Here is an 18,697-nt window from a genome sequence, read left to right on the forward strand (position 1 = left end):
TCTGAGATGGGTATATATGCTTATGACACTACACTCTATAACAGGCATGACAGGAGAACAAATGAACACATATCTAAAGAAATGGTAAAAACACTAGAGGATGACCTCCAATCTGTAGTGGGATGGGGACATAAATGGATAGTCACATTCAATGCTGCCAAGACCAAACTGATTTCCTTCAATAACTACAAGAAACCTTCTCTGCCACGAATAGCAATGGCCAGTGACTCCTTGTCTAAGAGTACATCTTTCAAACTGCTTGGCCTAACGTTCACAGGAAACATGAGCTGGAACAATTATATTGAAAACATTGCCAGGGCCGCTGCAAAAAAGGTAGGCTCTCTCTACCGTGCTAGAAAACTACTGACACCTGAAAGTATCCTGTATCTCTATAAGGCCACCATTCGCCCATGTATGGAGTATTGTTGTCACATCTGGGCTGGTGCATCTACTACTAGTCTCTCGCTCCTAGACAAGGTTCAAAAAAGAGTCGCCAACCTGATAGGCCCTGAACTGGCATCTAAGCTTCAGCCTCTGTCCCATCGACGAAACGTTGCATCCCTCTGCTTGTTCTACAAGTATTTTAATGGTGAATGCTCTGACGAACTGCAGACACTTGTGCCCCCACGACGCAGACACTCTCGACAAACCCGACAGGCAGCTAAATCCCACCCCCACACAGTAGAGATCCCTAGATGTAAAAAATCTTTCTACTCCAGTAGTTTCTTCCCCAGAACCGCTAGACTCTGGAATTCCATTCCAGGATCCTGCTTCCCTAACTGTACTGACATGCAGAAGTTCAAGTGCAACGTGAACCGACATCTTACTGCTCAAATCCCTACATCGTGCCCCAGTAGTTGCTGACCCTGATAGTAGCCCCCTACACCTGAGTGGCAATGTGCCTTGTTTGGGGTGAAAATATAAAAAAAAAAGATGAGGAAGTCAGTCCGACAATCTCAATCAATGAAAACACCTCATCTCAAAATTACAGACAATTACTGTAATTTTTCTATCCATTATTATATTAAAGTAGAGTTAATCAACATTTGTTTCTCTAATGCCGGTTCCCAATATATTTTACCCTTTTCAAAACCTTTTTCAAACATAACTCAATCCCCAAGGCAAATTTTGCAGAAAATAAATGTTACAAAATCAATAAAAGTTACTTTTCTTCCCATGTGCCTAATTTTTTTTTTTTTTCCATCAAAAAGTTTTCTCAAATGTTATGTTGAAATGAAAAGAAGGATGGCTGACAGACAACTGTCTCCAAAGTTAGATATAGTTCTTTTATACTTCTCTCCAATCAATTAGGTAGAACAGTAAATTTTAAGACATTTTAGAATAGATATTTGTTGATTATTTCTTGAAAATTAACGTATCAGAAAAAAAAAGGTGATGCTTGTCAAGAATTCTCCCTATATTAAAAACAAAAATGAAAATATCTGAATGATGTACATGACCATGATAGGAAGAAAATATATTCCAAAAATTGCTTAAAAGTGATTAATTAGTTTTATTTTTAAATAAGAAAATCAACTGAGAAGTAATCGTCTCACAACGCCATCATAAAAATTCTAAATGGACAAGAGTGAGAACTCCAAACAATTCAAACTTGCAAAAAAAAAAAAAAAAAAAAAATAGTTTTATTTTTATAAAGAAAATCATTTTTAAACGATTTTAAGCGATTAATGGGAAATCAAAGGCATTACAACACTGATCTCGCAAATTTTAATTATTGTGGAGGTTTTTATCCTTTTTTCTTCAAGACGGTGATGTAAAACAGTCCCTTTTTGCTTACTCATTAAATGTGATATTCTTTTGCTAGAAAGAGATTCTTAACATGGGGGGGGGGCATTAGAAAAACTAAAATTTACTTAAAAATGATTTTCTTTATAAAAATAAAACCACTTGATCAATTTATGTGATTTTTGGAATAGGATATTTTCTTTTTATCATGGGCATGTACATCATACAGATTTTTGTTTATTTTTGTTCTTTTAATATAGGGAGAATTCTGGACAAGAACCAAAAGTTTTCAGCAAATTCCAGAAACTTGTCAGCCATTTAAAAAAAAAAATTCAAATCAATTGCATTGTTATTGGATGATTAATATACTTAACACATTAAAAAAAAAAAAAAAAAAAAAAAAAAAAAACTTATTCAGATAGAAAAGTAATTTTTCTTGATTCTGTTAGCATTTATATGTTACCTACTTGTTCTTTTCATTTATTTTAACTACTCTTGAAAAATTGCTGAAAATTTATTTTAATTAGCAATTTAATCACAAAGTTTCTCTCTATTACTCTTGCTACATGATTGTTTCTATTTTATATGCTTATATCACTCTCGCTTCCGTCTCTTTCTCACTGTTTATTAACAGTGAATGGTAATAAAACTATGAAATGCAACATTGGTCCATTATAAACAATAGGCAATATCACTACAAGTGTTCATACTATTTAACCCCTAGACGGACAGAGATATAGTGAATAAGAATTTTGGTTTCATTTAAAACATTTAACTGGCTTTGCAAACTCACTTTTTCATGATTTATACAATCTAACCTAGGTGCATTAGATAACACGAACAGGGGAAAAAGCAAAATAATGAAAGAGTAGTCATTTTTCTTTAAATTAAAAAAAAAATTTTCCACCAACTCAATTTTTAATTTTATTTATTTATTACAAATTGTAATAAAAAAAAAAAAAAATAGGTATTGCAAGTAAAAATTTTAAATAAGTTTTGCCAGAATTTTCTTTGATGTAATTTTGTGATGTTCAAATTAGGTTTAACATTGTCAAGCGTCAATTATAAACATGCATCATAGCAACACGATTAAATAAACAAGCATAAACAAACAGTGTTTTCGTTTTAAATTTAATAATAAATTTTAATAATAAAAATTAAACTCTGTATCAAAATGAGCATTTATCAAACCTGACATCTGCATCATTCTACGGTGAAACATGGATGATGAGAACACGCAACCTACAAGAAGGTGTTCGTTCACTTCTTTTCCATCATGTGTGTTTGTTGACAGTTCATCTCAAATGCTGTTGTCCATTTGTGATGCAAGGTATCCCCCCCCTCCTTATTTTTTAGTTAGTCATGTTCACCCCCAAACAAAACATATTGCCACTTGGACATGAAAGGTTCTATTTGGGATCATGTTTAGAGGAGATGAGCAAGATGTTGATTTATATTACATTTAAACTTTTGCATGTCAGTACAGTCACGGAAGCAAGAAACAAGGAGAGAATTCCAAAAACTGGCAGTCCAAGGGAAGAATCTATTACAGTAAAAGGCTTTCTGCCATTTAGAGACCTCTACAGTGAAGGGGTGGGATTTTGTTGCTAAACGGGTTTGCCAAAGGCATGTATGCCGGTGGGACACAAGTGCGATGATATAGATTTGAATCTTGCAAAGAAATGTAATGTATAGGAAATTATTAATTTCGTGTCTAAAAGAATCCTTCGACATTTGTAAACAAATGTAAATTCATAAAATTAATATTTTTGCATTCAATTCGTTTTATAAATGATACAAATTTGAGTCAACTATAACAGAATAGTTGAAAAAAAATTTTTACACTTTAATATGAGGGCCCACATACTAAGTGAACATAAAATGATCACCCATTTCTGACCAGAAAGTATTTTGGATCACACAGTTCTTGAGTACATAACACAAGACAGACTGGGTACTTATTTTTGTTGTGGTTTCAAAATTGTTGCTACTTGAACAAATACAAGCAAGAAAAATGGAAAAAAAAAAAAAATGTAGGACGAAAAAGAAAATCTGATATGAATAGAAAAAGTGCAAACCTTGTCAGAGTGTCTTCAGCGAAAGGAGCATTTTCGGGAATAATTAACATCTCATTCATAACCGGTTCCTCTTCAACAATTCCTTCACTCAAACCAGGCGTATCCTCTTGGCTGTCGATAACCCAATCTTTAGAAGACACTGAAAAACAAATGAAAAAAATTTTAGTTGTAAAATAAATTAAAATAAATTGAAAAATACATTTTAAATACATTTTTGCATCTTGATGAAAAACTGAAAATTTGATCATTAGGAAAAACTATTAGTGAGAGACAAAAGACAAAAGAGAAATGAAAACAAGAAAAAGGGAAAACAAGAGAAATAGAGAGAAGGAGAGGGATGAAAGAGAGAGGTGAAAGAGAAAGAGGATGAGAAAGGGAATATGAGAGAGAGAGAGAAGGGAAACGAGAGAGAGAGAGAGAGAGAGAGAGAGAGTGTGTGCGTTTGCTTAACAGCATTTCAACCTCTAGGAGTCATTTAATGCCAAGAAAATGTTTATTGAGATAGGAAGTTTTAAATGAGAGAGAGAGGGAAGGGGAATGAAAATGAGGAAATATGAGAAGGAGTGAACGAGGATGAGCAAAGAAACAAAGGTAGCACTTGTGCTTAAAGTTGTTGATTTGTTTCACGAGTGAGAAACTAAAAGAAACTTGCAAAACAAATGTTCAAAATCATGAAATACAAACTCTGTTTGGATTTCTTGGTTTTCTTGCTCGTTGAAGGAGAGTCCGTCTTGGAAGGTTTAGATTTCTTTCCTTTTGTTTTAGGACTTTCCGAAGAATCTTTCTTCTTGCGACTCTTTTTAGTAGGTGGTTCCCCTTCTTCGCTTTCAGTCATTTCTTCAAAGAAAAAAGAAAATGCAATTATTTACCATTCTAAAATTTAAAAAATAAAAATTTAAACATTATTATTTACAACTTTTAGTTTAGTTCTTTTGTTTGACGGCATATCAACCCTTTTCAAGTTATGTTAATATGTAATTTTGGAAAGATTTTATGCTTTAAGTTCTTTATATCTTCAAATATTTTCATAGTGTGTGCATTCACTTTTTTTTTTGCGGACTGTTATTCTCATCTTCATAGTTGTGGCTTCACCACATTTTGGCCAACTCATCTTTGTTAACCGCGATGGGATAGGAATGCCGAGTCTTGCAACTGTATCTCCAGTAATTTCTATAATTGTTGTCTCACTACGTTTTTGGCCAACTAATCCTCTGGCCTGCTTTGGGTAGGATTGAAACCACTATCTCCAGACAATGCTTCTCTGGAACCATAGAAACTCAATGCCTCTATCCACTGTGCCAGGTTGGATTTTATGATTTTATAAATCCAATTTTGTGTTCTTATCTGGTCTTCCATTGTCAGGTCTGTACCAAATGGTATTATTTAGACAGAGGATCAGTTGGCCAAACTACATGATGAGACAACAGCAACTATGGAAGGCAGTAATTACTTGGGATACAGTTACAAGACTCAGCATTCCTATTCATCGCAGTTAACCATCTGAAGAAGGTCAGAGGATGAGTTGACCGAAATGTGGTGAAGCAACAGCAACTATGAAGATGAGGATAACAGTCCAAAAATAAAAATAAAATAAAAATTAATATAAACATTATGAAGCCTCATCAGAAAGTTTTCCAATATATATAAAATATTTTCATAGTGTTTGTTCTTTTTTTTGTAGAGGAAAATTGTTCTTTTTTTATTTTTGACTTTGCAGATCATGATTGAGTTTTGCAAAGGGAAAGGAAAACAAAAACAATATCAACGTTTGGTGCATTTTAGGCCAGAAAACCAGATCTAACAGCCCCAGGAAATCTTTATCTTAAAAGTTAGTTATGTTTATATATTTGTATTTCCTTGCTTCAAATGTGGGCTATATTTAATTCTATGCAAAGGGGAGTAAAAAAAGTGGGGGGGGGGGAATCCTTTGTTAAAATTCAGATACCTCCAATTTTTATGAAATTATACTAAATATTAAACATTAATCAATAAATATTCTCGAAATTTCACTTTGGAGTATTTCAAATGGGTTTTAGTGGGCATGTGGGCAAAAACCTACCATTTGTAAATTTAAATATTTCAGATTTTGATCCAGAATACATTAAATCAGAACTAAGCTTGTCTTTAAGACTCACATTACACATCGATTGCATCATTCTTGTATCATTTCTCTCCATGCAACACATGTCCTCAACCCTCACTGGCCAGATTTCATTTCCATACAGAATCACGTGTACATATGCGTGATAGATTTTCTTTTATGTTAATGAATGAAGAAGCCCGTTTTACTACGGATATTCTAACAATCATCGCTGAAACACATATACCGTGTGCTTGAAAAAGTAGAGAAAGCTGGAGCCTTCGATATATCCAAAGCCTTTGACAAGGTCAGGCATGAAGGGCTTCTCATAAAAATTAAATCATATATTTCTGGAAGAATACTCAACATAATCAGATCCTTCCTACACAAAAAAAAAGATCCAGGTTGTCCTTGATGGCTTCACATCTAAAGGTTTCACTTCCATAGCTCAAACTTTTCTGTTGATGATAATCCTTTGCTAGTTAATAATAGATCATAGAAGTTTTTTTTTTTTTTTTTTTTTTACAAGGGTGTCACCACTTATCAAGGCCCAGAGGCCACTCGAAGATAAGTTGCAATCACATAAACACCTGCTCCACTCTGTGCTCCAATGGTATCACCAAGATAACAAAACTTCCGAACAAACTCAATAGCTTTGCTATCCACGTATATTCTGTCCATATCAGAGTTCACATTAGTCTCTGTTGTCTTACACATCTTGCACACAAACTGATTCTCCTTTTCAACCTATCAGTAATTCCATTGCACTTCTTGTGCACCCAATGGCTGCAAGTACCACAGAAAATTGAGTTACACCTATCTCCCTCACAACAAACTAAACATGGACATTTTCTTCTTTCTAACACTATACATACAGATCATCATTTTTGTCTTGGTGACATTCACTCTTAGGCCTTTATTTTCCATAGAATTCTTCCAAGTTTTGAACTTAACAAGTAAAACTTTCCATTGTTTCACGGACAAGTACCAAGTCATCAGCTTATAGCATCTTTTCTGGACAATCCATATGAAACTCCCTTGACAAAACTTCTAAGACACAAATGAAAAGCAACTGACTCAGTACAAAACCCTGATGTAATCCTACGTTAATATTAAAGCTACCACCAAAGGTTCTGTTAATTCTAACACAAACATTCCTGAATATTGCTGGAACAATCTTCACAAACCACTCATTTGCCCTTAGTTTACCGCACTGCCCACCAGACAACATCACTTGGCATTCTGTTAAAAGCGTTCTCCAAATCAATAAAAGCAAAATACAGGTTCCTTTTACTCTTGTATTTGTCTCCTAATCGGTGACCTAAAAAAGTTTTAATATTTTGATCTGCTCCCACTGTGCAGATTGCTACACGTACAAATTGTAATGTTCTATTATAATTCACTTTAGTCTTTTTTGATAGTCATCTGCAAGAATTTCTGTGGCGCCCGAGAATCAAAACCAACTAATTTGTGAACATTATGTATTGGATGCATTTTTTTTAAATGTTTGAAATTTTGTTATTTTGATTTCAATAATTTTATTTTTATGCTTTCATAAACATATATTTATTATATAAATTCAATTAAAAACTTATTTTTGAAATTAAAAAAAAAACTTATTTTTATAATTTAATAAAGATATTTCTAATAAAATTTCAAATAAAATAAAAACTTATTTTTATAATTTTTTTTTATTAAAGTTCAAATAAAGACTAATTGTGTTATTTTTATCTTTTCATAATTTTGTTAATTTTTACTGTGAATTTTTAAATGTCCTTTTCAATAAATCGCTCCATAATAAAAATACTGAAGAACAATAAAAGCGAAGGAACTGATTTGCCTTGTCACTGTGTCTGGTAGTGCTACGCTGGAAGTTAGGAAGTATCTTAGCTGATTATAACCCAGTTTTTTGATAAACACTGCCTGTCTATTTCTGATGTCAAAATAGAAAGCTATTATCAAGTAACTGCTTCCCTTTTACTGTGGTATTTATTCCCATGATCAACTACTAATTGGATATCAGAAAAACATGAAATACAAACTTTGCTTTGATTTCTTGGCTGTTGCAGAAGAGTCTATTGCAGAGTCTTTCTTGGATTTGCCAGACTTCTTTTCCTTCTTATTAAGACTTTCTGAAGAATCTTTCTTCTGGCGACTCTTCTTAGTTGGTGGTTCTACATCCTCTTCGTCACTTTCAGACATTTCTTCAAATAATTTCTCATCAAAATGCAATTGCTGTCCTAAAATTTAAGAAATAGAAATTTAAATATTAGATCATTAAATAGCAATACATATCCGGCAGAACCCAGGATACAGTAATGAAATGTGTTTTGTTTGCATTTTTGGTTCTTGTTCAGAATTCTCCCTGAATTAAAAAAAAAAAAAAAAAAATCTGCTAGTATGACAAAATGAAAATATCATATTCCAATTGATCAAGTAATTTTATTTTTATAACGAAAATCACTTTAAATCACTTTAAAGCAATTAATAGAAATTTGTAGCTAATATAAATACAGCATAAATTATTTTCGAGTTATCTCCCTTTGCTTTTTAAAATCTTTTTTAAATTGCAAGTGAAGCAGTAACTCATAAAATTTTATTTCTTTATTTACAAATAAAACTAATTGATCAATTTATGTGATTTTTGGAATATGATATTTTCATTTCACCACGAATACATGCATCATACAGGTCTTTTTTTTTTTTTTTGATTTTTGATACTTAAGGAATTCTGGACAAAAAGCATCTTTTTTAAATCGTACAAAAAAACAATTTTAGCTTGTATGGTTTTTTTTTTTGTTGTTATTACTGAATATTAGATTTTATATATTGAATATTTATTAATTACAAAAATTATAATTAAAAAAGTAGTAAGGTATCTGCATGCATCAATGCAACGTCGCTTAAATGGTGCACCACCACCAGTCATCCTGTGATGGTAACATTAGTGACTATCTGAAATCAAAGATCTACTTGACTGCTGCATGAAATCTGTCATTTTATACAGCTCAGTTTGTGTAGACAATATACAACAAGTCAAACCCTGTCACGTCTAATGCACAAATGACACTGCGTCTGCGTGATGGTACAGGAAATCCGGTTTGTACTTATTTGCATTAGTTTGTTTAAAAGACGTCGGATTTTCTTTGTGGAGGCAGTATTTTTTTTCATTTGCTTTGGTCGGTGAAAGAGATTTCATGTTGTTCGTTTCAGAAAGAGGGTGAAGAAGGGAAATACTCAGTATCGTGAATTGAGGTCAGGAAGAAAGGGACAGTAAGAAGAACTGAAAATAGAACATTCTGCTTCAGTTTGTTAACCCAGGAGTCTCCAAAGTTTTCCAACAGAGGGCCATATTATTGACTTTTTAGGCATTAAAAAGTCTTGGACATGTTTTATATTGTTTTGCTCATCAGCTTTGCTTTTCAGTGAAATTGTTTCTGCAAAACCTCATTCTTTTAATCATTTTCTGAATAAAATGAAAATCACACTATTTTCAACCGTTTCCATTTTTTTTGTGTTTTCCATAAGAGCTTCGCAGGCTGGATTAAAGACTTTGGAAGACTGGATCTGGCCTGTGGGCCATAGTTTGGAGACTCCTGTGTTAAACAACAATGAGGAAAACAAAATGAAAATTCGCCATTATGGAAAACAAAATGCTCCGCTGGGTATTTGGAATTACACTGCTCGGCCACATCTGCAATGAGAACATCCAAAAGCACTACAACATCACATCAATTGTTGGAAAAAATAAAGGAATGATTTAGATATGCACTGATGGTCAACAACAACATAGTTGTGAAACTTGCTTTTAAATTAAATGACGTTGGGAAGAAATCAAGAGGAAGACCAATGATCAAATGGGCAAACACGCTGCAAAAAGATCTCTCTAAACCAGCCTTCAGCTATACTAAACCTGTGATTGTTACACATGAAAACAAAACTCCATTATTTCAAACCACGCCACAGTTTAAGATTAATGTACAAGAAAAAGAAAATGAATGATTAATATTAAATCTAAAAAAAAAAAAAAAAAAAAAAAATTATGTGTAAGTCACATATAGGCGAGAAACTCACACATATATGCAGGCCATATGTGTGTGAGTTTCTTGCCTATATGTGACTTGTGAAACACACAAAGTGGTCACAGTTCCTTTTTACTTGCCTTCCCCATGAGGGCAGAGTTATACACAAGGTCGGGTTTTAATGTGGAGAAAATCAAGCTCTCCAAAAAAGGGCACTCTAGCTAGGAACAAAAATAAAAATTGTCACGGTCATGAAGCATTTCTCCCCCATTGACCAAAGACAGAAAATTGTAGCATCAGAACAGATACTGCACCGTGATTTTAGCCCAAAGGCTAAGAAAAATATAAATAAAGTGGTCACGTAGTTATTAATAAAGAAATGGAAAAAAAAAAATGCTTATGTAAGGTAGATAATTTTAAACTAAAATTAAAATATGAGTTATCTCTTTTACATTCAAGTTGTGCTTCAAAATAAAGACACCATTTATGAATGCGCTATATGTAAAAAATATTCTAAGCAGAAATAATTATATTTGCAAATAAATTGAACTAAATTACATTATTTTTATTCCATACAACATAGACTAGCAATACAGAAAAGAAAATGATTATTCAGAACGAAATATTGATATTTTAGGTCTAAAGTTGAAATCCAACTGACATAATTTCATATATTAGATTTCTGAAACTTTCATCAGCTGATAATATAATTACAATCTCAAATATGACACCTGTTCTATCGCTTTTCAAAGCTTTATCAAACAGAACATCAAACACTTATTGTGGCAACCCAAATGGAATCATAATGTAACAGAGTGCAGACGCGCATATGCAAAATGACGTTACCAGTAAAGAAAGACTATAAAAAGCAGAAAGAGCAAGAGAGGGCAATCATGTTAGAGGCATGGATAACGTTAGAAAATGCGATCATGTGAGGTATGTGACAGCGGTAACAAGAGAAGAGGAAATAAATGTTGTTGTACAACAAAAAAAATCAAATTGAAGTTTTTTTTCTATTCTTTGTTGCTTTGTGACGGAGGCTACAACATGTTAGTTCCCAGACAACGTTACAATAACACAAACAAGTGCAAAAGATTGGAGTCCAAAATATTTAACATCACTTAACAATATAGTTATGGTACAAACAGCTAACATGACTGAAGTTATAATTTTATAAAAGTTTTCATTTGGTTGAAGAAGGAGAAGAGTTAAAATGTTGGATTCTGTTGCGTTTTCTTTTGTTGAACATTGGTGCATGTTATTAAGAACAATAAAATTATTAATTTCTTTGCAGATTCAATTTAATCCTGATCAGAATAGTTTTCCAAGTAAACAAATCTTTATTTTTATCAGAAAATGTAAATCAAATATGGAAGTCAATTAAGCGCTTGGCCAGAAAAGCATCCCCACTTGAAAAAGCTAAAGAAAAATCTTTATGTTGTACGTATCTGTGATGGAAAGAAAATATACACCAAAAATCATGTAAATTGACCAAGTAGTTTTATTTTTATAAATTTGATTTCATTTTTACAACTTAATGGCGTCTTGAAACAGCCAAAAGGGACATAACTTCAAATAGAGATTTTAGAAAGCTATTCTTAACATAGAACGGGGTTGGGGCTCACATTTGCTTAAAAATGATTTTCTAAATAAAAATAAAACTTAATCTGCTTAGAATAGTTTTCCCAAGTAAATAAATCTTTCTTGATTAATTTACATGATTTTTAATGTACCATATTTTCTTTCTGTCATGGTTACGTACCTTATCCAAACTTTTCTTTATTTATATTTTTCATGTGGGGTGGGGATTGAACAACTGCCGCCAATTATGTTATCAACAGTAAATTTCCATATTAATACAATTTCGTCTTTCATTATTGTTTAAAAAAGATTAACATTTTTAGTTTGAAAGGTAGTATTTTCCAACTTTTACATTTCTAAACAATTTGTCTCCAAATATAAAAAAATAACTCGTTTAAAGTACTATCTTTATTTCTATTATTATTATGAGTAAAGAGCAAGGGAGATTACTCTTTTAGTTATTCAGCTCTGTTCAAATCAAACTTACAATTAACAAAAACTACGTTTTTTTTTTTAAAACAAATTTTTACATATGCTACATTTTAAAATGATTTTTCTTTGGGGTTTATTACAACACGTTTGCCTTTATCCATACAACGCCTGGCTACATTTAAGACTTAATAAAACTTAAATATTTTATGCTAAAATTAATTTTTTTTTTTAAATAATGACAGTCATCAATATTTAATTTTATTTATAAACAAAATATTGTCCTTTTCGTAAATCATTACCAGGTTGGTGCAAAAGTTTTTGACGGTTTGTAGACTGGGTGTTTTAAATCGTTGTAATTTATTTAATGGATATTGTTATTACTTAAACATATCACCGTGATTCATTTTTTTAACATTTTTCTTTTAGATTTTTCTGAAATATTCTCCCCCATGTTAACTAGAAAATGACCTTCTTTAATCAACAGAAAGAGAATCATTTTCCATTAGGATAATGCTCGTCCTCACACAGTCTGGGGGAATTTGGTTGAAAAATCTTAATTCTGCATATTCTCCGACTTCCATAAATTATCACTTATTTCGAAAATTACAAAACCATACCTTAATAGGTTAATATGACAAGAGGATATAAAACATGAGCTAAATTCACATTTCACATCAAAACCTAAAGAATTTTACAAGCGAGACTTTTATAAGCTCCTTGACAGATGGAATAAAGTTATAGAGCAAAGGCTATTGTTATAAATGAAGATTTTGAAAAACAGTTTTTTTATTTTCAAGATAACATTTTTAAAACTGGCAAAAATTTTTGCACCGGCCTAATAATTACTATTCAACTATAAGACATTTTTTTTTTTTTTTTTTTTTTTTGAAGTAATTTAAAACAACAAAGATCAGTACAACATTGCATTCTTTTTTACAAGAGATTAATTATTGCACTATTGTACCCTCATTAATTATAAAATAAAGCCTAAGTCGGTCAAAGCTGTAAGAGCAACAAGTATATAATTTGCATGTTTATTCAGAATTACATTTATTTAAAAAAAAAAATACAGAAAAATCTTTATGATAATACTTAAAAAAAATTATTGAATTTTGACCACAAACAAGGCACACTGCCACTTTGATTATTGGGTAAAGAAGGTTTGGACTCAATTATCTTGGTGAAAAGAGGGAGGAGGCTAATGGGGCAATAACTTAATGGATCAGTTCTTTCACCAGAATTCTTGTAAACTGGTACCACAGAAACAGTCTTCCAGCAGTCACAGAACGAAGATGTCATATTCTAAAATCACATAAATTAATCAAATAGTTTGTTTTTTTAAACTAAGAAAATGAAAATTTTAATACTAAATGAGCCTGACTTATATCACGATATTTTGAATTGAGTTGTTTCTCCCTTATTTATGCTGGATCAAAAAAACATGGCCAACTAAAAATGCTGTCTCACTTTGCCATAAAATTTGATTTTCTTAAGCTACATGATCAAATCATGTAATTTTTGGAATATGACGTTGTTCTGTGATGAATATCAAAAGACTTTCATGTATTTTTGTTTAATGTGTGTAATTCTAAATAAGCACCCGGACTTGATATGGTTATCCTTTTACTCTATTTTAGAAATTACAAGTTTAAAAAATCGTGTAAACGTAACAAAAACATTAATAGAACATTTTTCTCAAGCCAACACTTACGGATCGCTTTATCCACCAACCATCGGTTATTTCTTTCCTCACGCTTAAATTTATTCTGTAAAATAGTAAAATATATTAAATAAAAAAAACGAGGAATAAAAGTTATATAGAACCTTATTTTATCAGATCAATAAGGATAAACAGGAGAAAACAAGCCTCTTTAGACCATGGAATTTCAAAGCTAAATTCTTTGAATCAGAAGAAAAAAGTTATAAGAATATACAAACAAAAACTGATATAAAATATTTAGATTAGAAATGGAAAATATATATATTAAAAATAGTATTTATCAGTAAGAAAACGCGTTTACAAAAAAAAAAAAAAAAAAATTTATAACTGCAATGTTTTGACTCAATATAATTTAAGTTCAACAAATGATAATTATTTTGTATTAAAATCTGATAGTGATATTTGCAGTATAAAAAATATTGTTCTTTCCCATAATTCCCCTAACACAAAAATAAACAAAAAATCTATATGTATGTACTCATGATGAAATGAAAATATCATATTCCAAAAATTAGTAGTTTTATTTTTATAAAAAAATAATTTTAAAGAGATTAATGAGAATTCATAGGCATTACAAGATAAATCTAGTATGATTATTGTTGTGTGACCCCCCCCCCTTTTTTTTTTTAAATCTTGGGCAAGAAAGTCATTCCTTGGATGCTCACAAAATTTGATTTTCTTATTTAAAAATAAAACTGCTTGATCAATTTATGTGATTTTTGGAATATGGTATTTTCATTTTGTTATGTACATCATAGAGATTTTTGTTCTGGATGAATTCTGGGCAAGAACAAGAATAAAAACTATTTTAGCAAGTTTCTTTTCATGAAAATGTAAATAAACCTTTTCTGAATTGTCTCAAAAACAACCAACTCGGATGTATGATCTTTATCTGAATGGGACAGGGGAAGAATAACTATGGAAATTACAATTCCTAAAATGGATCATGTTATGAATTTGATTAGATGGAGACTTTAAAAAAAAAACAAAAAACAAAAAGAGGAAGGAAGGTAAATTGCGAACAAAAAGTGAGAAAATTAAAAAATACATTTAATTATTTAAAAACAATTTTAGGATAAAAAGGAAAAAAATAAGGAAAGCATTCTGACCTTCAAATCTCTTCGTGATTTCTTGGTAAAAAGATTCGTCATCAAAGAGAAATCAGTTCCAACAGAGCTCAGTGCCAAAAAGAATTTTTTGGTTTCTGTTAAAAAAAAAAAAAATCTGATTTAAATGCTACTAGCAAGGAGACCCGGCGTTTCCCGGGATTGAATGATGATCAACGAATATTTCACACTCCTATAATTTTATTGTCATCGAAATCCGTGAAATCGCCCACTTTTTAATTAAATCGATTGTCTGCTTTAGTTGGGGACCCCATTACAATGCAACAGGAGGAAGCTTCACATGTGACTTAGTCCACAATGCATGGTAGTCTACATTGCACTGTAGAGAACCTGTTAATTTTATAAAATTATTTTATATAAGTCAAGTATTATGGTTCAATTGTGCTCTAAACGGAAACATTCATTTTGAACGCGCCCTTGTACAGTGATAATGGCTGTAATTTAAGTTTAAAATAAAAAAAGTCAAGTATCATAGTGTAATTGGGCTTTCAACAGAAAGATTCATTTTGAATACATCCCTGTCATATCTAAGAACCTATTATTTTCTATGTCGGACCTTTCAGCTTGTGTGGTAATAAAACTTACCAAATGCACTTGTGATGTTAGGCCGTATAAGGTGTTAACTTTAGTCAAAATCGCCTGTCCTCGTTTCATTGGATTTTTGCAATTATCAATACTTATCAAAGATATTCCGATACAAAACCTATCTAAGAACGCTACCAGATACATAAAGTACATTTGTGTGAAATTTCATAAAAATCGGTCCAGCTGTTTTAGAGTCCATAGGGAACAAACTCTCTGCCACACACAGATTATTTTATATAATAGTAGAGATTATATCAAATCAGTAAGCCTCTGAGAAATTGAAGTTCATCACAAAAATAAAACAATATATGTGATAGCAAAGGTAGAATTGAACCTCATTGAAATAATGAATGGCATATATTTTCATACGCACATTTACATAAAGGCAAATAAAACCTGGCACCATTTGGCATTCTCAGAATAGTAAATAACGGTTCCCGACAAACTCCAAACCCCCTTGCCCCATTTATGGACTGTTTTTGCTTTTCTCACAGTTTATTTCAAACTATTTCAGTGATTGTACAAGGAATCCAGATGATAAACAGAAAATTTGATCTGAAACAGATTCCCCTAGTGAAATCGATACAAGTAGTGGACTTGTCTTATTTATATCAGCTCAAAGATCAAAATACTTATTTTCTGTGATTTTTGGTGAGAATTTCCATCGCAGGTTACTTTTAAATATAGAGTGGGAGTCAAAAAGTAAAAAAAAACTAAATGATATGAAGCAAAAATGCTGAAAAGCAAAAAAAAAATGAAGAGATTAAACGTAAAATCTCTCAGTCACTCAAAGGAAAACAAAAGATTTTCTAAGACAATACCTTTTAGAGACCATTTTGATTTTGGTGTATATCTGCGAAAACTGCCATAATTTGAATAAACGTCCGTCTCATCAACAACTTCCATTGTAACAGGGGCAGTCGGTTGACTGTTGTTGATTACTAAACTGAAAACAAAACAAACAAAAAACATGTTTTGATAAATAAGGAGATGCATTTTAGGATTAGGTATCCAGAAATTTGCACTTGTGATATAAGTAGTTCTGACTATGAACAGAGAAAGCCAAACCAAGTTCTGATGCTTCTACACAATAGGAACCGAACTAAACTGACTTTGCAAATTAAAACTTAGTTTAGAGTTAGAGCCAAAAACAAACAAAAAAAAAAGTTTCTTTTGTATTATGTAGATTGTTTGATGAAGTTTATTTATGTTTGTCAATAATGAAACTTGGAATTAATGACATTAAATGTTTTGGATACCTATTCTGAAAAAATTGCAATATGAAAAAAGAAAATATCACCTCTATTTCTAAATTCCAATTGAAATTTCTAAAACAGAGCTTAAATTTCTTAAAAATGATTTATTTCTTCAAAATTGAAAAAGAAATCAAATATGCCAGTGAATTAAAAATGAAGACCTCAGTTTAAATTCTACATTTGTTTTATAAATGAGCTTTCTTGTACAGTCATGATCTGATAACTGCCTTAGCGGTCACCCTAAATAAAAACATGAGTTGTTAATATAACACAGTTGAGCTGTATGTGGGATACCATCACGTAACTTGATAGTTGTCTGGTTGCATTGGTCCTCAGTTATTATCGCCTCGGCCTGACTACTCTTGCCCGACTAACTACAATCTCTTTCAAGGGAATTCCGAGCTATCCAACTGCTGTCATTGTCCCCATCTGAAATCTGTCCTAAAACTAACAGTTCCTAAATTCATTGACTGAAAATTAGAAATCCTGTGCCAGATCTTTTGTCTTAATCACCTGATAAATACTCAAGAGTTAAGATGACCCCCCCCCTTCCAAACCTATCATTTTTTTTTTGGGTGCTGGTCTTGTGTAGGGTGCTCAGATTTTAGCTGCATTTTTGCATCGCAAAAGACTAGCTCTGCTACAAACATGCGGCCAGTGTTGCACAATAATATTCCCCTTTGCAAAAATATCCCCCTTTTATAGACCGACAAAAACTAATTAATACGTTTTACAATTTATAAAAGTTTTTATTCATATTTTTTGCAAACTTGAAATTCACTTCGTTTTTTTTTTTGTTTTTTTTCTGAAAAGGAAAAAATTAAAAAGACTAAAACTTATACAGAAAAGTGCACTCTGTCACTTGTAAAATTAAAAACAGGAGTCTTTTCTGGATAAATTTTGTTTTCTTAAGTCGAAACTTATCAAGGATAAAACACACTTGAGGATAAGGTTTTTTTTCCTAAAACAAAGCAAGAACAACTAAAACTTATCCAAAAAAAGGCTCATGTTGTTTACTCATAAAAATAATTTTTGTTTTTTCTTCTAATGAGCCGCAACTTATCAAGTATAAAACACACTTTAATGAGGGAGTTTTTAAACAAAGTGCATCTTTCTGGATAAGTTTCAGTTTTTTTCCTAATGAATCGCTAGTTATCAAGGATAAAACACGCTCAAGGATAAGAGTTAATGAGGAGTTCAAGTAAATGATACAACAAAACGAAAAATGACACATATATGCTACAAAAGAAATAAAGAATTTTGTTAATAAAGCAGGTCCAAAAAATTTTTCAATAACAAATAATTAGTGTGAGTGCATGTCACGTGTGTAAAATTTGTGCCTGAACCCCCCCCCCCAAAAAAAACACACAAATCAACTTTTTGGGGTAATTCAAAGACTTTAATAAAAACATAAGCTTTTATTATTATAAAAAGCTTTTATTAGACTCAATGTACATGGCTTTTGGTTTTAGTTTTTTCTGTTTAAATATATCAACATTTGTAAAACTCGCCAATTTGTTTAAAAATATTCTCAAAGGCATCAGTCTCTGATTGTTGACGCCACATGAACTCATCTAAGTGTATTCCAACATCGACATATGCAAAAAAACCTTATCCTTGAATGCGTTTTATCCTTGATAAGTTGCGACTTAAGAAAAAAAACTTATCACATTTTTAATTTTATGAGTGAAGTTTTATTTTTTTCCTTTAAAAAACAAAAAAACAAAAAAAAACCCAGTGAATTTCAAGTTCTCAAAAAAAATGTGAATAAAAGCTTGCATATATTGTAAAAAGTAATTATTTAGTTTTTAATTATAATTCAACACGAACACAAATTTGTTGGCCCATAAAAGGGGATTATTTTTGTATGACACCAGCCACAGGTTTCTAACAGAGCTAGTCTTTTGCGATACAAAAATGCAACTAAAATCTGAGTATCGTACATGAGACCAGCACTTTTTTTTTCTTACTAATCTCACTCCCAATACTTTTTTGCTACTAATGAATCATTTCCTCCCATTGTTGGGGATGTCTTGGCTCTGGATGAGGTAGGGATGTCTACAATATCAC

At 31.5% G+C, this 18,697-nt stretch overlaps 1 protein-coding gene across 6 annotated transcripts in view; it reads right to left on the reverse strand.

Moving 5' to 3' along the window:
• LOC145260598 (uncharacterized) overlaps positions 1-18,697 on the reverse strand; it is a 111,775-nt gene that overhangs the window by 9,881 nt on the left and 83,197 nt on the right. For all 6 annotated transcript variants that reach the window (XM_080118880.1, XM_080118878.1, XM_080118877.1 and 3 more), the window contains 6 exons: positions 16,193-16,317; positions 14,769-14,863; positions 13,651-13,705; positions 7,947-8,144; positions 4,509-4,661; positions 3,825-3,963 (listed from right to left, as the gene is read on the reverse strand). In XM_080118880.1, coding sequence (XP_079975006.1) covers positions 3,825-3,963; positions 4,509-4,661; positions 7,947-8,144; positions 13,651-13,705; positions 14,769-14,863; positions 16,193-16,317 — 765 coding nt within the window. The remainder of the gene's footprint in view (positions 1-3,824; positions 3,964-4,508; positions 4,662-7,946; positions 8,145-13,650; positions 13,706-14,768; positions 14,864-16,192; positions 16,318-18,697) is intronic.

The sequence above is a fragment of the Euprymna scolopes genome, chromosome 36, assembly GCF_053919585.1.
Source record: "Euprymna scolopes isolate OS-2025 chromosome 36, ASM5391958v1, whole genome shotgun sequence".
Taxonomy (NCBI): Eukaryota; Metazoa; Mollusca; class Cephalopoda; order Sepiida; family Sepiolidae; genus Euprymna; species Euprymna scolopes.